This window comes from Mustela nigripes, chromosome 11 (genome assembly GCF_022355385.1).
Source record: "Mustela nigripes isolate SB6536 chromosome 11, MUSNIG.SB6536, whole genome shotgun sequence".
In the NCBI taxonomy this organism is placed as follows: Eukaryota; Metazoa; Chordata; class Mammalia; order Carnivora; family Mustelidae; genus Mustela; species Mustela nigripes.
The window spans coordinates 3,967,726-3,984,388 of NC_081567.1; the positions used below are offsets into that span (position 1 = coordinate 3,967,726).

The following is a 16,663-nucleotide window of genomic DNA, read 5'->3' on the forward strand; positions in this document are numbered from 1 at the left end:
AAATAAATAAAATCTTTAAAAAAAAAAAAAAGAAAAAAAAAGAACCAGGATTATGGAGTCCTTTCCTGAAGGCTTGGGAAGAGGGTGCATTTATCTGCTTGCTGTGTTCCACCAAGCTGTCAGTCACCAAAGTAATGATGGATATGGGATGCGAGAAAAGGCACTCCGAGATAAATGGAGGGATACACAGAGTAAGCACCACTCAAGATTGCTCTAAAGGTCACAGAGCTGTTCAAGGCTGCACGAGTATCATCCAAGTCCTCATTCCTGCACTCTTGAGACTAGCACTAGGTAGGGCCAGAATGACTCATACCAAGAAAAGACTGCTTTTATGGACTGCGGTGACCACCTATCCAGTAACATAAAAGTGCAAAATGGGATGAGAAATCAGTTGATTCTTTTGGGAGAAGAGTGATTTGGGAATTCGATTCTAAACTAGGGAGGAAACAAACAGCCCTACAGGATGTGCTCCTGGGCAGGACAGGAAGAGAAGCCTGATCTGCAGCTGTGTCTCCTGACCTTGTGTTCAAACAGGAAGGTTCACTGCCTTCCCCTACATAACCAATCCAGATCCTATAGCTCTACGAGTATTTGTTCTCACCACTTTTAAGTATGTTGGGGGCTGTCTTCTTTTTTTGTGGCCTTCACAGGTGAGGCCATTGTGTTCTTTCCAGAGTCCCTGACACTTCCTACACATTGAATATACTATTCAAAATGTTAGATGGCTTTCTTTTGTGAATGTGTATATATTTTTTAAACTGTGGTAAAATGCACATAAAATTCCCATTTTGTTTTTTTTTTAACGATTTTATTTACTTATTTGACAGAGACAGACATAGCGAGAGAGGAAACACAAGCAGGGGGAGTGGGAGAGGGAGAAGCGGGAGCCCAATGCAGGACTCGATTCTAAGACCCTGGGATCATGATCTGAGTGGAAGACAGATGCTTAACTAACTGAGCCACCCAGGCGTCCCTATTCCATAAACTTAACCACATCTACAAGGGCCCTTCGCCATGTCAGGTAACGATATTCACAGGCTCTGGGGATCAGGACATTTTGCCCTCGGGACTCCAGATTCATATTCAGCCTGCACCCCTACAGTCACCTCAACCCATGACCGGATGCCAAATCTCACCATTTAAATCGAGTACAGGTGAAGACACTGGATATGACCCATTCTGGGACATACTTCCTTTCCAAAGGGAAACAATGGAAGGAAAAAAAGGAGTCATCACTTATAATCAATTTAGAAATCCAGCTGGGCAAACTCTCTAATATATCAGATCTGAGAACCCTGTGGTCATGGCGCGCGCGCGCACACAAACACAAACACACACACACACACACACACACACACACACCCCTTACAACTAAAAAGATGCCTGGCTGGCAGCTTTGTTCTTTCTCCTCTTCTATGGGCTGGAGCACAAATGTGGTTACACTCCAGTCACCATCATGCAGATGAGAATACCACCTTCGGGAATGGTGAAACAACGTGATAAAGGAACCTGGTCTCTGAGCGACCTCATGGGAAAGATCTGCCTGGCTAGGCTGGGCCATTATAGGAGAAAGAAATGGCCTTATTTAAGCCAACGTATTTAATGAGTTAATATTTGTAAAGTGCTCAGCCACAGAGGGAGTGCTAAACGGTAATGGTGCTTATTATTACTGATGGCATTATTCTGCATTCTGGAGGCTATAATTTTGCTTAATGTCTCAGGCCACTAGTATCCTATAGGAAACATGGATATAAGGAACATTAGTGCAATCTAATCTAGTTAAAGTGTGTGATTTGCTTATTTGTTCGGGATCAGAAGGAGGAGACGAATGAACATTTACTGAACTCGCGTGTACCAGGCACTGACTCCAGGACCGGCTCTATGAGGCTGAAGAGATAAGGAAACAGAGGGGGTTACGGTCACTTCCTGAGGTCACTCTAGATCTGTGTGGCCCGAGAGCTTCCTCCCCACAACACTCACTGCCCTTCTTGGCCAAGGGGCAGCCTAACGGGGGTGGGGTGGGGGGTGGGCAGCTGAGAATTAGCAGCAAGCCCCTGAGGTTACTCACATGGAGGTTCGGTACTTGATGTCATCTTTCTCAGCCAGCTCTTCACAGGTGAGGCCATTGTGTTCTTTCCAGAGTCCCTGACACTTCCTACAGGTTTCCTGGGGATAGAGGAGAGACACAAAGACAGCTCCTGGTGAGGAGACACCATACAAGCTTCTTCTGTTCAACAACAGGAAATGCAAAACCACCCTCATGTGGCTTGAGTTTTTCCTGAAGATGGCTCTCCCCTTCCAGCAGGGATATTTCTTTCTTTCTTTCTTTTTTTTTTTTTTTTAAAGATTTTATTTATTTGACAGAGAGAGAGAGAGAGACAGAGATCACAAGTAGGCAGAGAGGCAGGCAGAGAGAGGGGGGAAGCAGGCTCACTGCTGAGCAGAGAGCCCGATGCGGGGCTCGATCCCAGGACCCTGAGATCATGACCTGAGCCAAAGGCAGAGGCTTAACCCACTGAGCCACCCAGATGCCCCACAGCAGGGATATTTCTAAAGACATCTCTCAAGAGAAAAGATAAGAATTGTGAGAAGAAAGCATGGGGGAAACTTCCTTCTCCTTAGAGCCCCCTCCCCCCCGGGGGAGGGAGGCTTTCCTCATCACCCAATTGATAAAAGGCCTTCAAAATGCCAGGAGCCACCTGAAAACAAAAAACACCCCCCACCCCAAACATGGAAGACAGACTTATGTGACTGTGGTTTTTTGTTTTTTAAATTTATTTATCTGACAGACAGAGATCACAAGTAGGCATAGAGGCAGGCAGAGAGAGAGGGGGAAGCAAGCTCCCTGCTGAGCAGAGAGCCCGATGCGGGGCTCGATCCCAGGACCCTGAGATCATGACCTGAGCCGAATGCAGAGGCCCAACCTATTGAGCCACCCAGGTGCCCTGAGTTTTTCTTTTTTAAAGATTTTATCCATTTGAGAGAGAGAGGAAGCAGCAGACTCCCCACTGAGCACAGAGTCCAATGTGGGGCTCAATCCTAGGATCCTGAGATTGTGACCCGAGCCAAAGGCAGATGCCTACCCAAGTAAGCTACCCAGGTGCTCCCAATCTTGGGTTTCTAGAAATGAACTACCATAAGGCGCTTGAGCACAGGGTCTATTTGGATCTCCTTAATTTCTGTAATACCCATGCCCAGTGTTCCAATGTTGGCCAGACACAGATTACATCTGCTGAACTGAAGAATGGTCTAGATTAGGATTAGTAGGGGTCCTTAAGAGAAATACCCATCTAGTCGTCCCTTATTGGAAAAACTGATATCAACCTCCACAGCTTAACCCCATCTGTAAACCTAATTAAAAAAAAAAAAAAAAAGGGCGCCTGGGTGGCTCAGTGGGTTAGGCCGCTGCCTTCGGCTCAGGTCATGATCTCAGGGTCCTGGGATCGAGTCCCACATTGGGATCTCTGCTCAGCGGGGAGCCTGCTTCCCTCTCTCTCTCTCTGCCTGCCTCTCCATCTACTTGTGATTTCTCTCTGTCAAATAAATAAATAAAAGCTTAAAAAAAAAAGATTTATTTATTTGAGAGAGAGCGCGAGTGAATGCGTGAATAGGAGAAGCAGAGGGAGAGGGAGAGGGAAACTCAAGAAGACTCCGTGCCAAGCCTGACACAGGGCTTGATCTCATGACCCTGATATCAGTACCTGAGCTGATACCAAGAGTCAGACGCTTAACCAACTTTGCCACCCAGGCTCCCCTATAACCATGAATTTAAAAAAATTACTACTTTTTGTTCTAGAAGCTTTACAAATTTTACATCAATTATATGTGTCAGGAACTATTTCCCATCCACAAGAATTTCAAGAACCTTTAACCCAATTAAATTTCCGTAAGCGGAAATTACAACTTTAGTAAGTATAATGAAGGAAAAGTTGGGTGTCATCAGCTTTAACTGGGAACTTGATCTAGTCTCCGGAGAAGAATGGTGAAGGCTTGAGGAAGTGGAGTCTGAGTTCTGAAAGATGAGTCAAAGATAGCGAAAGGAGAACAGCATTCCAGACGGAGGAAAAGAAAGAGAATACTTGGCAGACGAAGCTGGGCAAGTCTGGTTCCTGTGCTGGACGGCGGAGAGTGAAAACAGGCCCGGTGAAGCCTGCACAAACCAGGCCATGTGGATGCGACCATCAGTCTGGCCTTTGTCTTAAGGTTGCCAGGAAGGCCTCAAGAAGTGGCAAGTATGGAAACACTATTAGCAGGTATCTGGTTTAAGAGATCACTGTGTGTGGACAACAGCCTGGAGGGAGGAAAGAATGAACATGCCAAAGACACTCAGGAAACGGAGAAAGTCACCCAGTATAGAGCCTGAAAAGGCCCAGACCAAGAAAGTAGGTGAAGGCAGGAAGGAAAGTTCACTGACTGGAGAGAACTCAGGAAGGTGTCAGGATGATTTCTCGGTTTCTGGTTCGTGCAACCCAAGATACAGATGGAGCCTGGCAACAGTGGAAAAGGTCTGGCTTGTCCACCTGTGGGACACCACTGGTGATGTCTGGTAGTGAGCTTGAGGGGGTCAGTGTTTCGCATTTGGGAGTGGCCAGGTTAGGGATCGCCCGAAGATGTACTAGATTCTATCCTGATGTCAATTCTAGAAGCACTCCCATCGGTGTATTCGCCACTTCATTACTGAACTTTCTCTAATATATACTGCCGAGATGACTCAACAAGGCACAGAACAGCATGTACAGTATAGACGGTACCATTTCTACAGAACGAAGGTGGAGGTGGTGGTGGTGGTGGTGCTGGGGGAGAATACAGCGACCCTATAAAGTGAACCTGGAAGGTTACCTAGGAAATTGGTAGTGCTGACTGTCCCGAGTGGCCGGAAGGCAGGGGTGAGACTTCTTACTGCAGGCAGTTATCATCTTTTGAATCTTTTTTTTTTTTTTATAAATATCTTATTTATTTATTTGACAGAGAGAGAGAGATCACACGTAGGCAGAGAGATCACAAGTAGGCAGAGAGGCAGGCAGAGGGAAAGGGGGAAGCATGTTCCCCGCTGAGCAGAGAGCCGGATGTGGGGCTTGATCCCAGGACCCCGAGATCATGACCTGAGCCGAAGGCAGAGGGTTAACCCACTGAGCCACCCAGGCGCCCCTATCATTTTTTGAATTTTATACTACACACGTGCACTATCTAATTAAAAAAAAAATTACATTTTAAAAGATAGACAAATGAAGCGAACTGCTGGGGGAGCTAAGAACCTGAACAACCCTTTGATGGATGTGACTGTAAACAGGCTTCAGTCAGTGGAATGAGGCAGGCAGGGGTAGAGATGAGCCCATTAGAAATTTGATATCACACACCACCGCTTCCAAGGGCTACGATGTTCTCTGGTCCCCTACCTACATTCCCCGCCAGTGAACAGAGGCTATATCAGTAGTGACTTCATTACTAAAATGTAAAGCAGAATGTAAAGCAGCCCCAAACCTGTTTTTTAAGAGACTTTGGGCCTGACTATTCTGGGAAACTGGAGGATAAACAACAGCTGGAGAATAGATGAGCTGGTATCTGGATCCTAACCTTTTGAACAATACTGGCCTAGCCACCCCCACCATGAATGACAGCTTAACAACAATGCGCAGCACTTTTTTAGCATTCCTGATGATGCAGTTATTAATTCATGGGACCTTCTTCGTAAGGAAGAACCCATTTTCTAAGGGAGACATGGTTGTGACAGAAGCTGGCCTGGGCCAATGAAGTCACTTGTGAGCAAGAGGACACCACTGTTCACTTCTAAAATCATAGCAATTCTCTGGCAAGTCCAGGGGTGGATTTTCAGCCACGGTGTTTCTCACTGAAGGGCCCGGGTCCCAGAAGTAAAACGGAAATGTCTTTTGAAGAGACTAACTAGCCAGACATTGAAACCCACAATTAACAAAAGGCAAGAGAATAGCAATCTGGGTGAATTTAGCATTTGGAGCTTTCTGTGTTGTTTCTTTAAAAATGCATCGTTCTCTTATAAACACAGTGTATATTTCTCTGAATTGTAATTCTCTCAAGCACAGCGAGGCTTTGCTCCTAGACTCAACAAATGCTTTAACAACATTAGGCAGAAGAAACGTTCTTGCACATTTCTAACACAAAGATAATTACGTTCTTCAAAGTGAGGCTAATGAGAAGGTCCTGAGGACCATTTTGGAAGGCGGTGGACATTCTGCATGCAACTTCCCAACACCCCGCGCAAGCGCACCCCGGCCATCAGACTTGATCGGCACAGGGGTGGGGTCACTAAGGACTGCTGTGGGTCTGGGTTCTTCACAGCAAGAGAGAGATTCCTGGTCAAGTTTTATGGTGCCCTTTAGTCTTCATGATGCATCAAGGTGTTCGGACTGCTCACTGAGGTCTCAGCTTTTCCAGTATAAAGAAAACACTCCAGAGTCTCCCTTCACCCATTGCTTAAATACTGTTCTATGGGCAAGGCAGCAGATTAAGCTTGGTTTCAGACGACCCTGTCAGAGAGCTGAGAGCTCTTCATTAAACAGCTTCCTCAAAGACCAGCAAACAGTGCCTCCATCATCACCTCACCTCTGCACAGCTAGCTTCCTGCTGCCGGCAAGGAACCCAAGAGAAGGTGAGACCAAGAGTCCGAGTCTGTCCTCCCTGATCACTGCCCCTCCAGGCCTACTCTGAAGTGGCTTGGCTTTCTGTGCACCCCGAGTCTTACCTGCTGGACTTCCAGCCTTGTCTAGGGAGTGGAACACAGTAGAAACTGCTCACTTATTTTTAAATGGTTCCTCCAGTGAAACTTCTAGATCCACTCTTTAGGGCAGAGAAGTTGCTGACCTAGAAATGGGGTATGAGGCTGTGGCTGACTCAAACAGAATCTCTGAAACTCAAGTTCTGCCATCTCAGGCACTCCAAAAATGGTGGGGCTCTAAGTCCCCAAACCCCTTAAATCAGAAGACGAGGCCCAGGAACCGGACTCTTTACAAATGCTTAGCAAACTCCAGGAGCCACAGGACCATGTGTATTCAGACCACACCTGTCTCTCAATTGTCAAGGTCACCGTTTCTTCCCTACCTCCAGGTCAAGATGATAAATGCACACCAACTTAGTCCAGCAAGAGACTGATTTTTAAGACCATGAGACTGATGCCGGAATCCCTGAGAAACAGTAAAACCAGGCAAACTTAAAATTCAATAGAATTGGGGCCTTTCCTTCCTTTTAACTGAGGAAATCCGAGAACTTCTGTTTTTCCCAGGGTAAGGATGCACAGGTGCGCTTCAGTGTAATAGTGCGCACACAGGCAGGCTTGTGCACACGTGAGAAAGACAGCCAAGGAGAGGGAGAGGAGCTAAGTCACACAGGAGTTCTTGGAGGGGGTGGCAGCTTCATAGGACTGAATAAGACAAGAATCATGAGGGATGAGAACACCAGGCAACGCATACAGTACTCCTCCCATCAGGACTCAGATCTCTCTGAGAAGTGCCTTCCCCAGCTCCAAGAGCCATCAAAGCCAAGTATCTAAACTGCAGAACCAGACCCCCCAAACATTCCAACAATGAAATGAAACACAATGTTAATATTTTAATGAGCACAAAGGAATTTCACATCATTAAGTAAAATTATTTTAAAGTATAATTCATCCCACCCTCTTAAACTTTCTGTATCTAAGTAGTTCTGCAATGTATGTTACAACAGAAGCTATAAATAAATTAGTTGGTTATAAATAAGTAGTCAACACACACTGGAGGTATTCTGCTCTACACAATTCTGATGCAGTGAGCAATCACAACATTGTGCATCTCCTGCTCTCGATACTGGAAAGTCACGGAAGGGATCTAGACAGGCCAGCGATCTGTCCGGTCCGGGGGCTTGTTTTTCCAAAAGCTTTGATGAATGGAAGAAGCTAGACCAGAGGTGGGAAGATGGCTGAGCAGCAACTAGAAGAGTCTATGGAAGAGACGAGGATGAGAGAAGCCTGCAGTGATTCTGGGCTTCCGACTTATGACACCGCTAGGCTGGTGGAAACATGAACTTGGATCAAGTGATGCAGGAACAGCAGATCCGAGTGACAGTGGGAAGAAGAGGTGCGAACATTAGTTTAATTTTAGACTAACTTGCTTATTCTTTTTGTTTATTAATTTATTTGAGAGAGAAAGAGCGAGTGAGCCCACCCACACACGAGTGAGGGAGGAGAGGGAGAGAAAGGATTCCCAAGCAGACTCTGCACTCAGCACGGAGCATGATACGGGGCTTGCTCTCACAAGCCTGAGATCATCAAATTAAGAACTGGACGCTCAATGGACTGAGCCACCCAGGCGCTCTTATTCACCCCTGATACTGTCTTATCGCTTGTCATATGCTGTATGAGATGCTGGGCATAGCTATAAGCAAGTTAGACTCAATTTCTACCTTTTTTTCTTTTTTTAAAAGAAAGAAAAAATGCCCAATGTGGGGCTCAAACTTATGACCCTGCGATCAAGAGTCATGTGCTCTATCAACTGAGCCAGGCATGCACCCCATTACTTTTTTTTCCCCTAAAGATTTTATTTATTTAGGGGCGCCTGGGTGGCTCAGTTGTTAAGCGTCTGCCTTTGCCTTGGGTCATGATCCTGGGGACCTGGGACTGAGCCCCGTATCAGGCTCCCTGCTTGGCGGGTAGCCTGCTTCTCCCTCTCCCACTCCCCCTGCGTATGTTCCCTCTCTTGCTGTGTCTCTGTCAGATAAGTAAAATCTTAAAAAAAAAAAAAAAAAAGATTTTACTTATTTGAGAGAGACAAGGGAGAGAGAGATAGAGCATACAAGTGGGTGGTGGGGGAGGAGCAGAGGGAGAGGGACAGGTAGACTGTGCTGAGAGCATGGAGCCCGTGGCAGGGCTTGACTCCATGACTCCATCACACCCTGAGCCAAAACCAAGAGCCGGAGGCTCAACTGACTGAGCCGCGTAGGTGCCTCCACTTGCCCTGCAACAACCCCTTGAAGTGTATGTTTTAATGAAGAAGAGAAATAGGAAACAAACAGGACACGGCTACAACAGTGATGGGAACATTTCAGAGGAATAGCTTGGGGGACCGAGAAAGCCTTTTTGAGGATGTGACATGGAAGCACAGCCCTGAAGGGTTGCAAAGTCTGCCAGATAAGGGGGGAAAGGGGTGTGTGTGAAGGCTCTGATGCAGGAGAGGACCTGTCTCACTGCAGGAGCACAGAGGAAGTGGATTTGGCTGGAGCTCAAGGGGCAGGGCTTTGAATGGTCAGTGAATCCTGCTTCCTGCTACTTCCTGCTGCAGGCACTGAGGCTGGAAGAAGAGTCTGGAAAGCCAAGGCGTGGGTGGGAAATGCAATGATCTGAGTTACATTTTCAAAAGATCACGCTGTTAGCACAGGCAGGGAATGGGTCCGGTGGTAAAGACTAGATTGTAGGATCTTACAGCCATCTCCCCACTAAAACTTGGGCCAAGTAAATAACTTCGAGGGAAACAAGCCCTGGGGTCTGGATTTGATTCCTAGCCAGAGCTCCTCAGAGCCCTCCACCAATAAGACTATGACCTACTTCCTGAACCAAGCTGTGCCGCACGGAGCCTGGCAGGAGTAAGGCCGGCCTGTGACTGGGGAAATGGCAATGGGCCCATCTTTCCTTGTTAAGAATAAGAGAATCACTTTTCCAACATGGCTTCAGAAAAGGATTTTATTTTGACAAGCAGACAGAATTTCAGTTTTGGCTCTTGAGATGAGTTGCCCACTGAATGATGTCTATATATATGGGAGCATCATTTAAAAAAAATATATTTTACTTTATGCCCAAGTTTTAATTTAAATTCAAGTTAACATACAGTATAGTATTGGTTTCAGGAGAACTTAGTGATTCACATCACTTATATACAATGCTCAGTGCTCATCATAACAAGTGCCCTTCTTAATGGCCATCACCTATTTGGCCCACCCCAATTCACCTCCCCAAAATTTCAAGTAATCTCTATACCCAACCTGGGGATCAAACCACAACCCTGAGATCAAAAGTCATACACTCCACCAACTGAGCCAGCCAGGTGCTAACGAAGAGAACAACTTTTTTCTCTTTTTAAAAAAGATTTAGGGGTGCCTGGGTGGCTTGCCTGGTTAAAGCGATTGCCTTCAGCTCAGGTCGTGGTCCCGAAGTCCTGGGATCGAGTTCTACATTGGGCTCCCTGCTCAGTGGGGAGTCTGCTTCTCCCTCCAGGCCTCCAGCCTCTGATGCTCTCTCAAATAAATAAATAAAATCTTAAAAAACCACACTCTGTGCTGAGCGCAGAGCCCACCACCATGACCGAGATCACGACCTGAGCCGAAACCAAAAGTCAGATGCTTAACCAATGGCACCACCCAGGCACCCCAGGAAGCGTCTTTAACATGTGTCTTGAACTCACACATTCCTCCCGCTAACCCCCAGCACTGGTTCAAGGTTCCAAACCTGTATGTCTTCCACTATGCGGTGCTTTACACACACAGCTCATTCACAAAACTTGACAAGGACGTACTGGACCATTATTTCCATTCTTTTTTAAAATTTAAAATTTATTTGTATTTTTTGAGGGAGGAGGGGCAGAGGGAGAGAGAGAAACAGAATCCCAAGCAGAGCATGGAGCCTGATGTGGGGCTCAATCTCACAATCCTGAGATCATGACCTGAGCTGACACTTAACTGACCGAGTTACCCCTCCATTCTTTTTTAAAAAAGTAAATGAGAAAAGGAAGGCTTAGAGAGGCAAATTAACTTGCTTAAGGCCATGAAGTTATGGACTCCGTCTGCTTGCTTCCAAATCCACTTGCTCTTTCCACTGTGTTCTTAGTGCTTGCCAGCATGGTGTTTGCTAGTAAGAACAGGTCATTGTTTACTGGAAAACCCAAGGGCACGAGGCTATGAGACAAGCCCTGAGGTTACAATGGGCATCTTGTGTGAGAGCAGATGAAGGCTTTGCCGTGGAGAGCCAAGCGTCAGGGTCTGGAGGGCGTGGACACGAAGCTGCAGCTGTGCAGGATGCCTGCTTCCCTGTGCTTCCTGGAGAGCTGCGAATGGCCCAGCAAGAGGCAGGGTGGGCCAGGATTAAGCCCGAGGATATCATTTCTTAATGATAATGATAGGAACCTGCAAATCACAGCAATCTTAGACTGGACACAAACGAGGAAGTTGCTTTTCCGGCTATCCCTGGCCAGCTGCAGGTCTGGTGGGGCACCAGAGGAAGTGTGTTTTTAGATTCCCATTAGATGTGCAAACGGGCTCAGTGGGTTCTCCGCACCAGAACCAAGTACCACTTACTCGGTCCTTCTGTCACTCAGCCCCTGGGCCTTCATTTGTACATACCTGCCATTCACTTCCCCAAAAGTGGCCAGGACAATGCTGTACAGAAACCTGCTAATGACAGTGCCTGAGACCATCAATCCGCCATCACTGCTTTGGGTGAAGTTTTATTCCCACTGAGACTGGTAAGGGAGGCATTTCTGCGCTAAAAGGAATAGTAACACTCTCCCCTTCCCTACCTTGCCCCCTTCAACAAACACCTCCTGAGAGTGAGCCTGCCACTTGGACCAGACTCTAGTCCTAGTGAATGATCAATGAACAAATGAGGTCTTATTCCACACAGTCTATGTTCTGAGGGACAAGTAGATAAAGGTCCACTCTGCAGGATGACCGGGAACACTCTAGGCACCAGTTGGGGCAGGGAGGCCGCCCTTGGACAGTGGTGTGAAAGATAGCCTCAAGCCTGGGTGGCGTTCCAGTGTGAACCTGAAGGGGATCTGGCATCTAGGAAGCAGGGGGTGGAGGGAGAGCAGGAGAGGAGCTCAGAGAAGCAGCCCTTGGGGGCCTCATGGCTGATCCCCAGCTGGAGTCCAGGGCCAGCATGGTTGGCCTCCAGTCAGTGACACACGCCTAACACCCTCAATCTGGCAATGCTCTTCTGAGATGTCCATTTTCTTCTGGCAACACCAACCCGTCAGTTCTCATTTCAAACACTAGGGGCTCTGCGAGACCCAGATGACCTGGGTGAGAGTTGGCACTCTTCCCCTGGACTCCTGAAGCACTTGGCTCCCACTCAGTAATAGCACTTCTGTCTTGTAATTATCTGATTACATCACATCTCCAAGGAGCCAAGCCCTGCTTGCAGGCAAAGACTACGCTCTGCTGATCACTACAGACAGACTTAGAATGGAAGGTTCAATTAATCAATTTTATATTTTGTGTCACATGGAACTACACTGGTAAATAAACCAGCAGAATTCTGGATCACAAGGTGCTTACAGCCTAGCACACAAGGTCTCAGGTGTCTTGGGATTTCCAGGGTCATGCACTAGGTCTGACCCACAAGAGGGAGTGAATATATAACAAACTGCAGAGATAAAGGCTAGTGAACACAAAGCACATTCTTCTGCATGCTGGAGTTACAAACACACCTCCCGCCCTCGCTCCTGGGACTTCTGCATTTTATATGTAAAAAAGGCATTTGATATCTTTTAGTAAAATGAACCCCTTCCCCCCAAAACATTATCTCCTCCTTATCAGGTCTTTATAATCACGCAAGTACAAGGAAGAGCTCATGAGAAAATCAAGTTCTATGTAAGACACTTTCAGAGGGGGCTTGGTTGGCTCAGTTGGTAGAGCATATGGCTCTCAAACTCAGGGTCACGAGTTCAAGTCCCACGTTGGGTATAGAGCTTATTTAAAAAAAAATCAACTGGATTTAATAAAACTTAAAAAAAATCACCATCATTATTAAAGATTTTATTTATTTGACAGAGATTACAAGTAGGCAGAGAGAGAGGGGGAAGCAGGCTCCCCGCTGAGCAGAGAGCCGGATGCTGGCTGGATCCCAGGACCCTGGGATCATGACTAAAGCCAAGGGCAGAGGCTTTAACCCACTGCACCACCAAGACGCCCCCCAAAAATCAATATTAAAAAACAAACAAACCCCAACCAAAAACCTTTTCAGGTTGTCATTACAGCTTGTGCCTTAAGGAAACAGGCTATGTCTTTCTTATAGTGGTTCCTTTCTTCACTCTTCCCTAATTCCCTTCCCCAATCCAATGCACAAAATTATAAAAACCAGTTATTACCAAGAAACTAATGGTCAAATGCCTGCAGATGGTGCCTGAGAAAGCCACTCCATCTGCTTTAATTCTGATGTTCTCTGTTGCCTTTCACCTATAACTTCAGTATGTGGAAACGGATCTCTCATTCTGGGGAGGTGCTTCGCAAACAGCAGTGCCTATTAACTCTTGCCTGTAAGAAAGTCAGGACTGAAAAATCCATCAGCCTGGCTCTCTCCCTCCACTGCCCAGAGCTCCAGAAGGTCAGTTAGCACCTGAGGTCAGACCATAGGTTCCTAGGGCTTCCACCTACCAGAACAGGACAGTCCAAGCCTGCCCGGGGCTATTTTTCTTAAAGAACACAATGCGAGCATTAATTCTTTTAATGATGTTCTGTTATTATGTGATGACTTCACATCTCCATAAGAAGTCATGCTCTCCCTGTAGGGATTTCTTTTTCTCAAAGTAAATCAACCCTCTGAGGCAGAAGAACCTTCTCATTTCTCTTTTTAAAGATTTATTTGACAGAGATAGACAGCGAGAGAGGGAACACAAGCAGGGGGAGTGGGAAAGGGAAGTAGGCTTCCCACTGAGCAGGGAGCCCTATGTGAGGCTCGATCCCAGGACCCAGGGATCAAGACCCGACCGGAAGGCAGATGCTCAACAACTGAGCCACCCAACCTTCTGATTTCTAACTGCAGAAATTCAAATGTGGGCATGGCCAGGCAACACCTCTGGGCAGCAGTACTTAAGAAAAAAACCTCTCTGGGAAAGATTTCACTGTTCTTATTTTTGGAAGGTTATATATACATATACTAATTTTTAAACCTGTGTGCCTCGGATGCATATTTTCCCATTTCTAGATACAAGCTGACTTTGAAAAAAGAAATCTCTAAACCTTACTCCTGCATATTAGGAAGAAGCCAAGCATTCCTTTCCTTTAGATTCACTAGGATTAAGTGATAAATTGGAATGGGTGGCTTTGAATTTGGTTTCTGTGCTAATGCTGCCCCCTAGGGACAGAAAGCTAAAAAGGCACCAAGACTTCCAGAGTCAACCTGCCCAGCAGAGCTCTGGCAATGCTTGAGAGATCCAGACTGGGAAAACCAGCGATATCATGACCACAGGGGTCTGCTTTTTCACTCTGCTATGGGGATCAGGACCTTTTTTTTTTTTTTTTTTAAGGACTTTATTTACTTATTTGACAGACAAGAGATCACAAGCAGGCGGAAAGGCAGGCGGAGAGGCAGGCGGAGAAAGAGAGAAGCAGGCTCCCCACTGAGCAGAGAGCCCAATCGCAGGGCTCAATCTCAGGACCCTGGGATCATGACCTGAGCCAAAGGCAGAGGCTTTAACTCACTGAGCCACCCAGGCGCCCAGGCATCAGGACTTTTGAGATAAAGTCGGATGTAAAGACTTTCTGGAGTAAAAAGTAAGTTTAATTTTACCTTTACCAGAGTAATAAAAATACCAATCCCTTTACAGAGTTATTCAAATACTGATTTCACTGTTTCTCACGAATGCCCATTTAATAGGAACAGGATCAATGCCAGGGGGTGGCTGGGTGGCTCAGATGGTTAGGCCTCTGCTTTTGGCTCAGGTCATGATCCCAGAGTCCTGGGATCGAGTCCTGCATCAAGCTCCCTGCTCAGCTGAGAGCAGGCTTCTCCCTCTCCGGCTCCCTCTGCTTGTCCTCTTTCTTTGTCAAATAAATAAATAAAATCTTAAAAAAAAAAATCAACGCCAGGAGGTGGGTATTTATATAGAAATTTGGAGACAAATAGGTGAGTTTCTACTAGGTACTATGACTATTGCTCTGGGCACTGGGGAATGAATGAATGAATGAATAAATATAACCCCTGCCTTCATGGGAGTTACTGGGGGTAACTCCAGTTTACTTATTTATGTTAAAAAAAAGTTTACTTATTTATGCTAAATAAGTAAAATATATGTAAGAGGATTTTATGTGCTAAGGAGAAAATTACAGGAAGGAAGAATATTCTGGGGTCTTGAGGTACACAGATAAAGTAGGTGGTTGGCGAAGGCCTCCTTGAGACGGTGTATTTAAACAAAGATTTAAGGAAGTTGAGAAAATGAGTTTTGTGATGTCTGGGGTAAAGCATTCCAGGCCACTGGAGTGAGGTGGGAAGGCCCGTAAAAGGAGATCACCTGGAGGTGATGACAGGGACTGGTGGCATGTGCCCAGAGTAAAGAGAGGTTGACTTGAAGAGGATTCTCTCAAAAAGGCCTGAGTAGGTGAGTCCCAAAGAACCCCTATGTGCCCATACCCTTTTCATGGAGAACCTTCCTGCTGTGAGCCATCCTGTCTGCCTCCCAGAGGGCTGAAAGGGCAGGAGGGCAGGGGTCGTGACTAAGCCAGTCCAAAGGGGTTTGCCTACAGGAGATGCTCAACACAACAGCACGAGTTTGTGGAACCAGAGTCCCTTAGAGCTATGATGTTTACACTCTGAATTGCAACACACTGGTGGGTCGTGAAATCATTTTAGTAGATTATGACCAGTGTTTATTTGTTCATTTATTTTTCAAACTACAACAGAAAAGAAGATACTGGAATGCACTCCACATGTCAGGTACCTGTTCTGTGAAACTACTGTTCTGGTTATATACCAGTATATTTCCGTATACAGTGGTTTTACAGGTCACTTTCAAAATAGTTTGAAAGCCATTAACTTAGCATTCATTCATTCATGAACCAAAAAGTTGTTTTTTATTTTTAATTTTTCAAAAGATATTTTTCATTTGCACACGTGAGAGAGCGAGCGAGCACACAAGCTGGGGGAGCAGCAGGCTCCCTGGTGAGCAAGGAAACCAATGTGGAACTCAATTCCAGGACCCCGGGATCATGACCTGAACTGAAGGCAGACACTTAATGGACCGAACCACCCAGGTGCCCACCAAAAGTCTGTTATTTAAAAAAGACTGACTTATTTATTTAGAGAAAGAATGCCCCGTGTGCTGCAGGGAGTGTGGAGCAAGGGTAGCAGGGGGAGAGGGAGAGAGAATCTCAAGCAGACTCCCTGCTTGGTGGGGAGCCCAACAACACAGGGCTCAATTTCACAACCCTAGATCATGATCTGAGCCAAAGTCAAGAGTGGCATGCTCAACTGAGGTACCCAGGTACCCTGAACTAAAAAGTTTCTTTTTAAATTTGAGAGAAAGAGGGAGAATGAGTGGGGCTGGGGGGACAGAGGGAGAGGAGAAGCAGACTCTCGGCTGAGCAGGGAGCCAGATGTGGAACTTGATCCCAACGCTGTGGGATCAGGAGCTGAGCCTGAGGCGGACAATTAACGGACTGAGCCATCTAGGCGCCTGAGGAGAGGCTCTTTCTCAACAGGAGCTCCCAGGAAACACTGTGTGGAATTTAAAAAACGGCCCCACCTCTGGTTTACCCCGGAGCTACTGCTTTCAGTGAGGAACACTGCAGAACAGCTTTCAGGAGGGCTCACAGCAAAGCCATGTATTAGGAAGTGGTGAATCTAATAACAGACCATTTCAAACTTCGAAAGTAAACACTGCTAGGACTTGGGGAGAAAGAAGCCCAAGCACATCTCATCTTTACTCACTGCAAGGACTACTCCTGGGCTTCC

At 46.4% G+C, this 16,663-nt stretch overlaps 1 protein-coding gene across 1 annotated transcript in view; it reads right to left on the bottom strand.

Annotated features, from left to right (window-relative positions):
- Positions 1-16,663, bottom strand: part of RNF216 (ring finger protein 216) — a 159,594-nt gene that overhangs the window by 36,345 nt on the left and 106,586 nt on the right. The window contains exon 14 of the mRNA XM_059414360.1: positions 2,069-2,166. Coding sequence (XP_059270343.1) covers positions 2,069-2,166 — 98 coding nt within the window. The remainder of the gene's footprint in view (positions 1-2,068; positions 2,167-16,663) is intronic.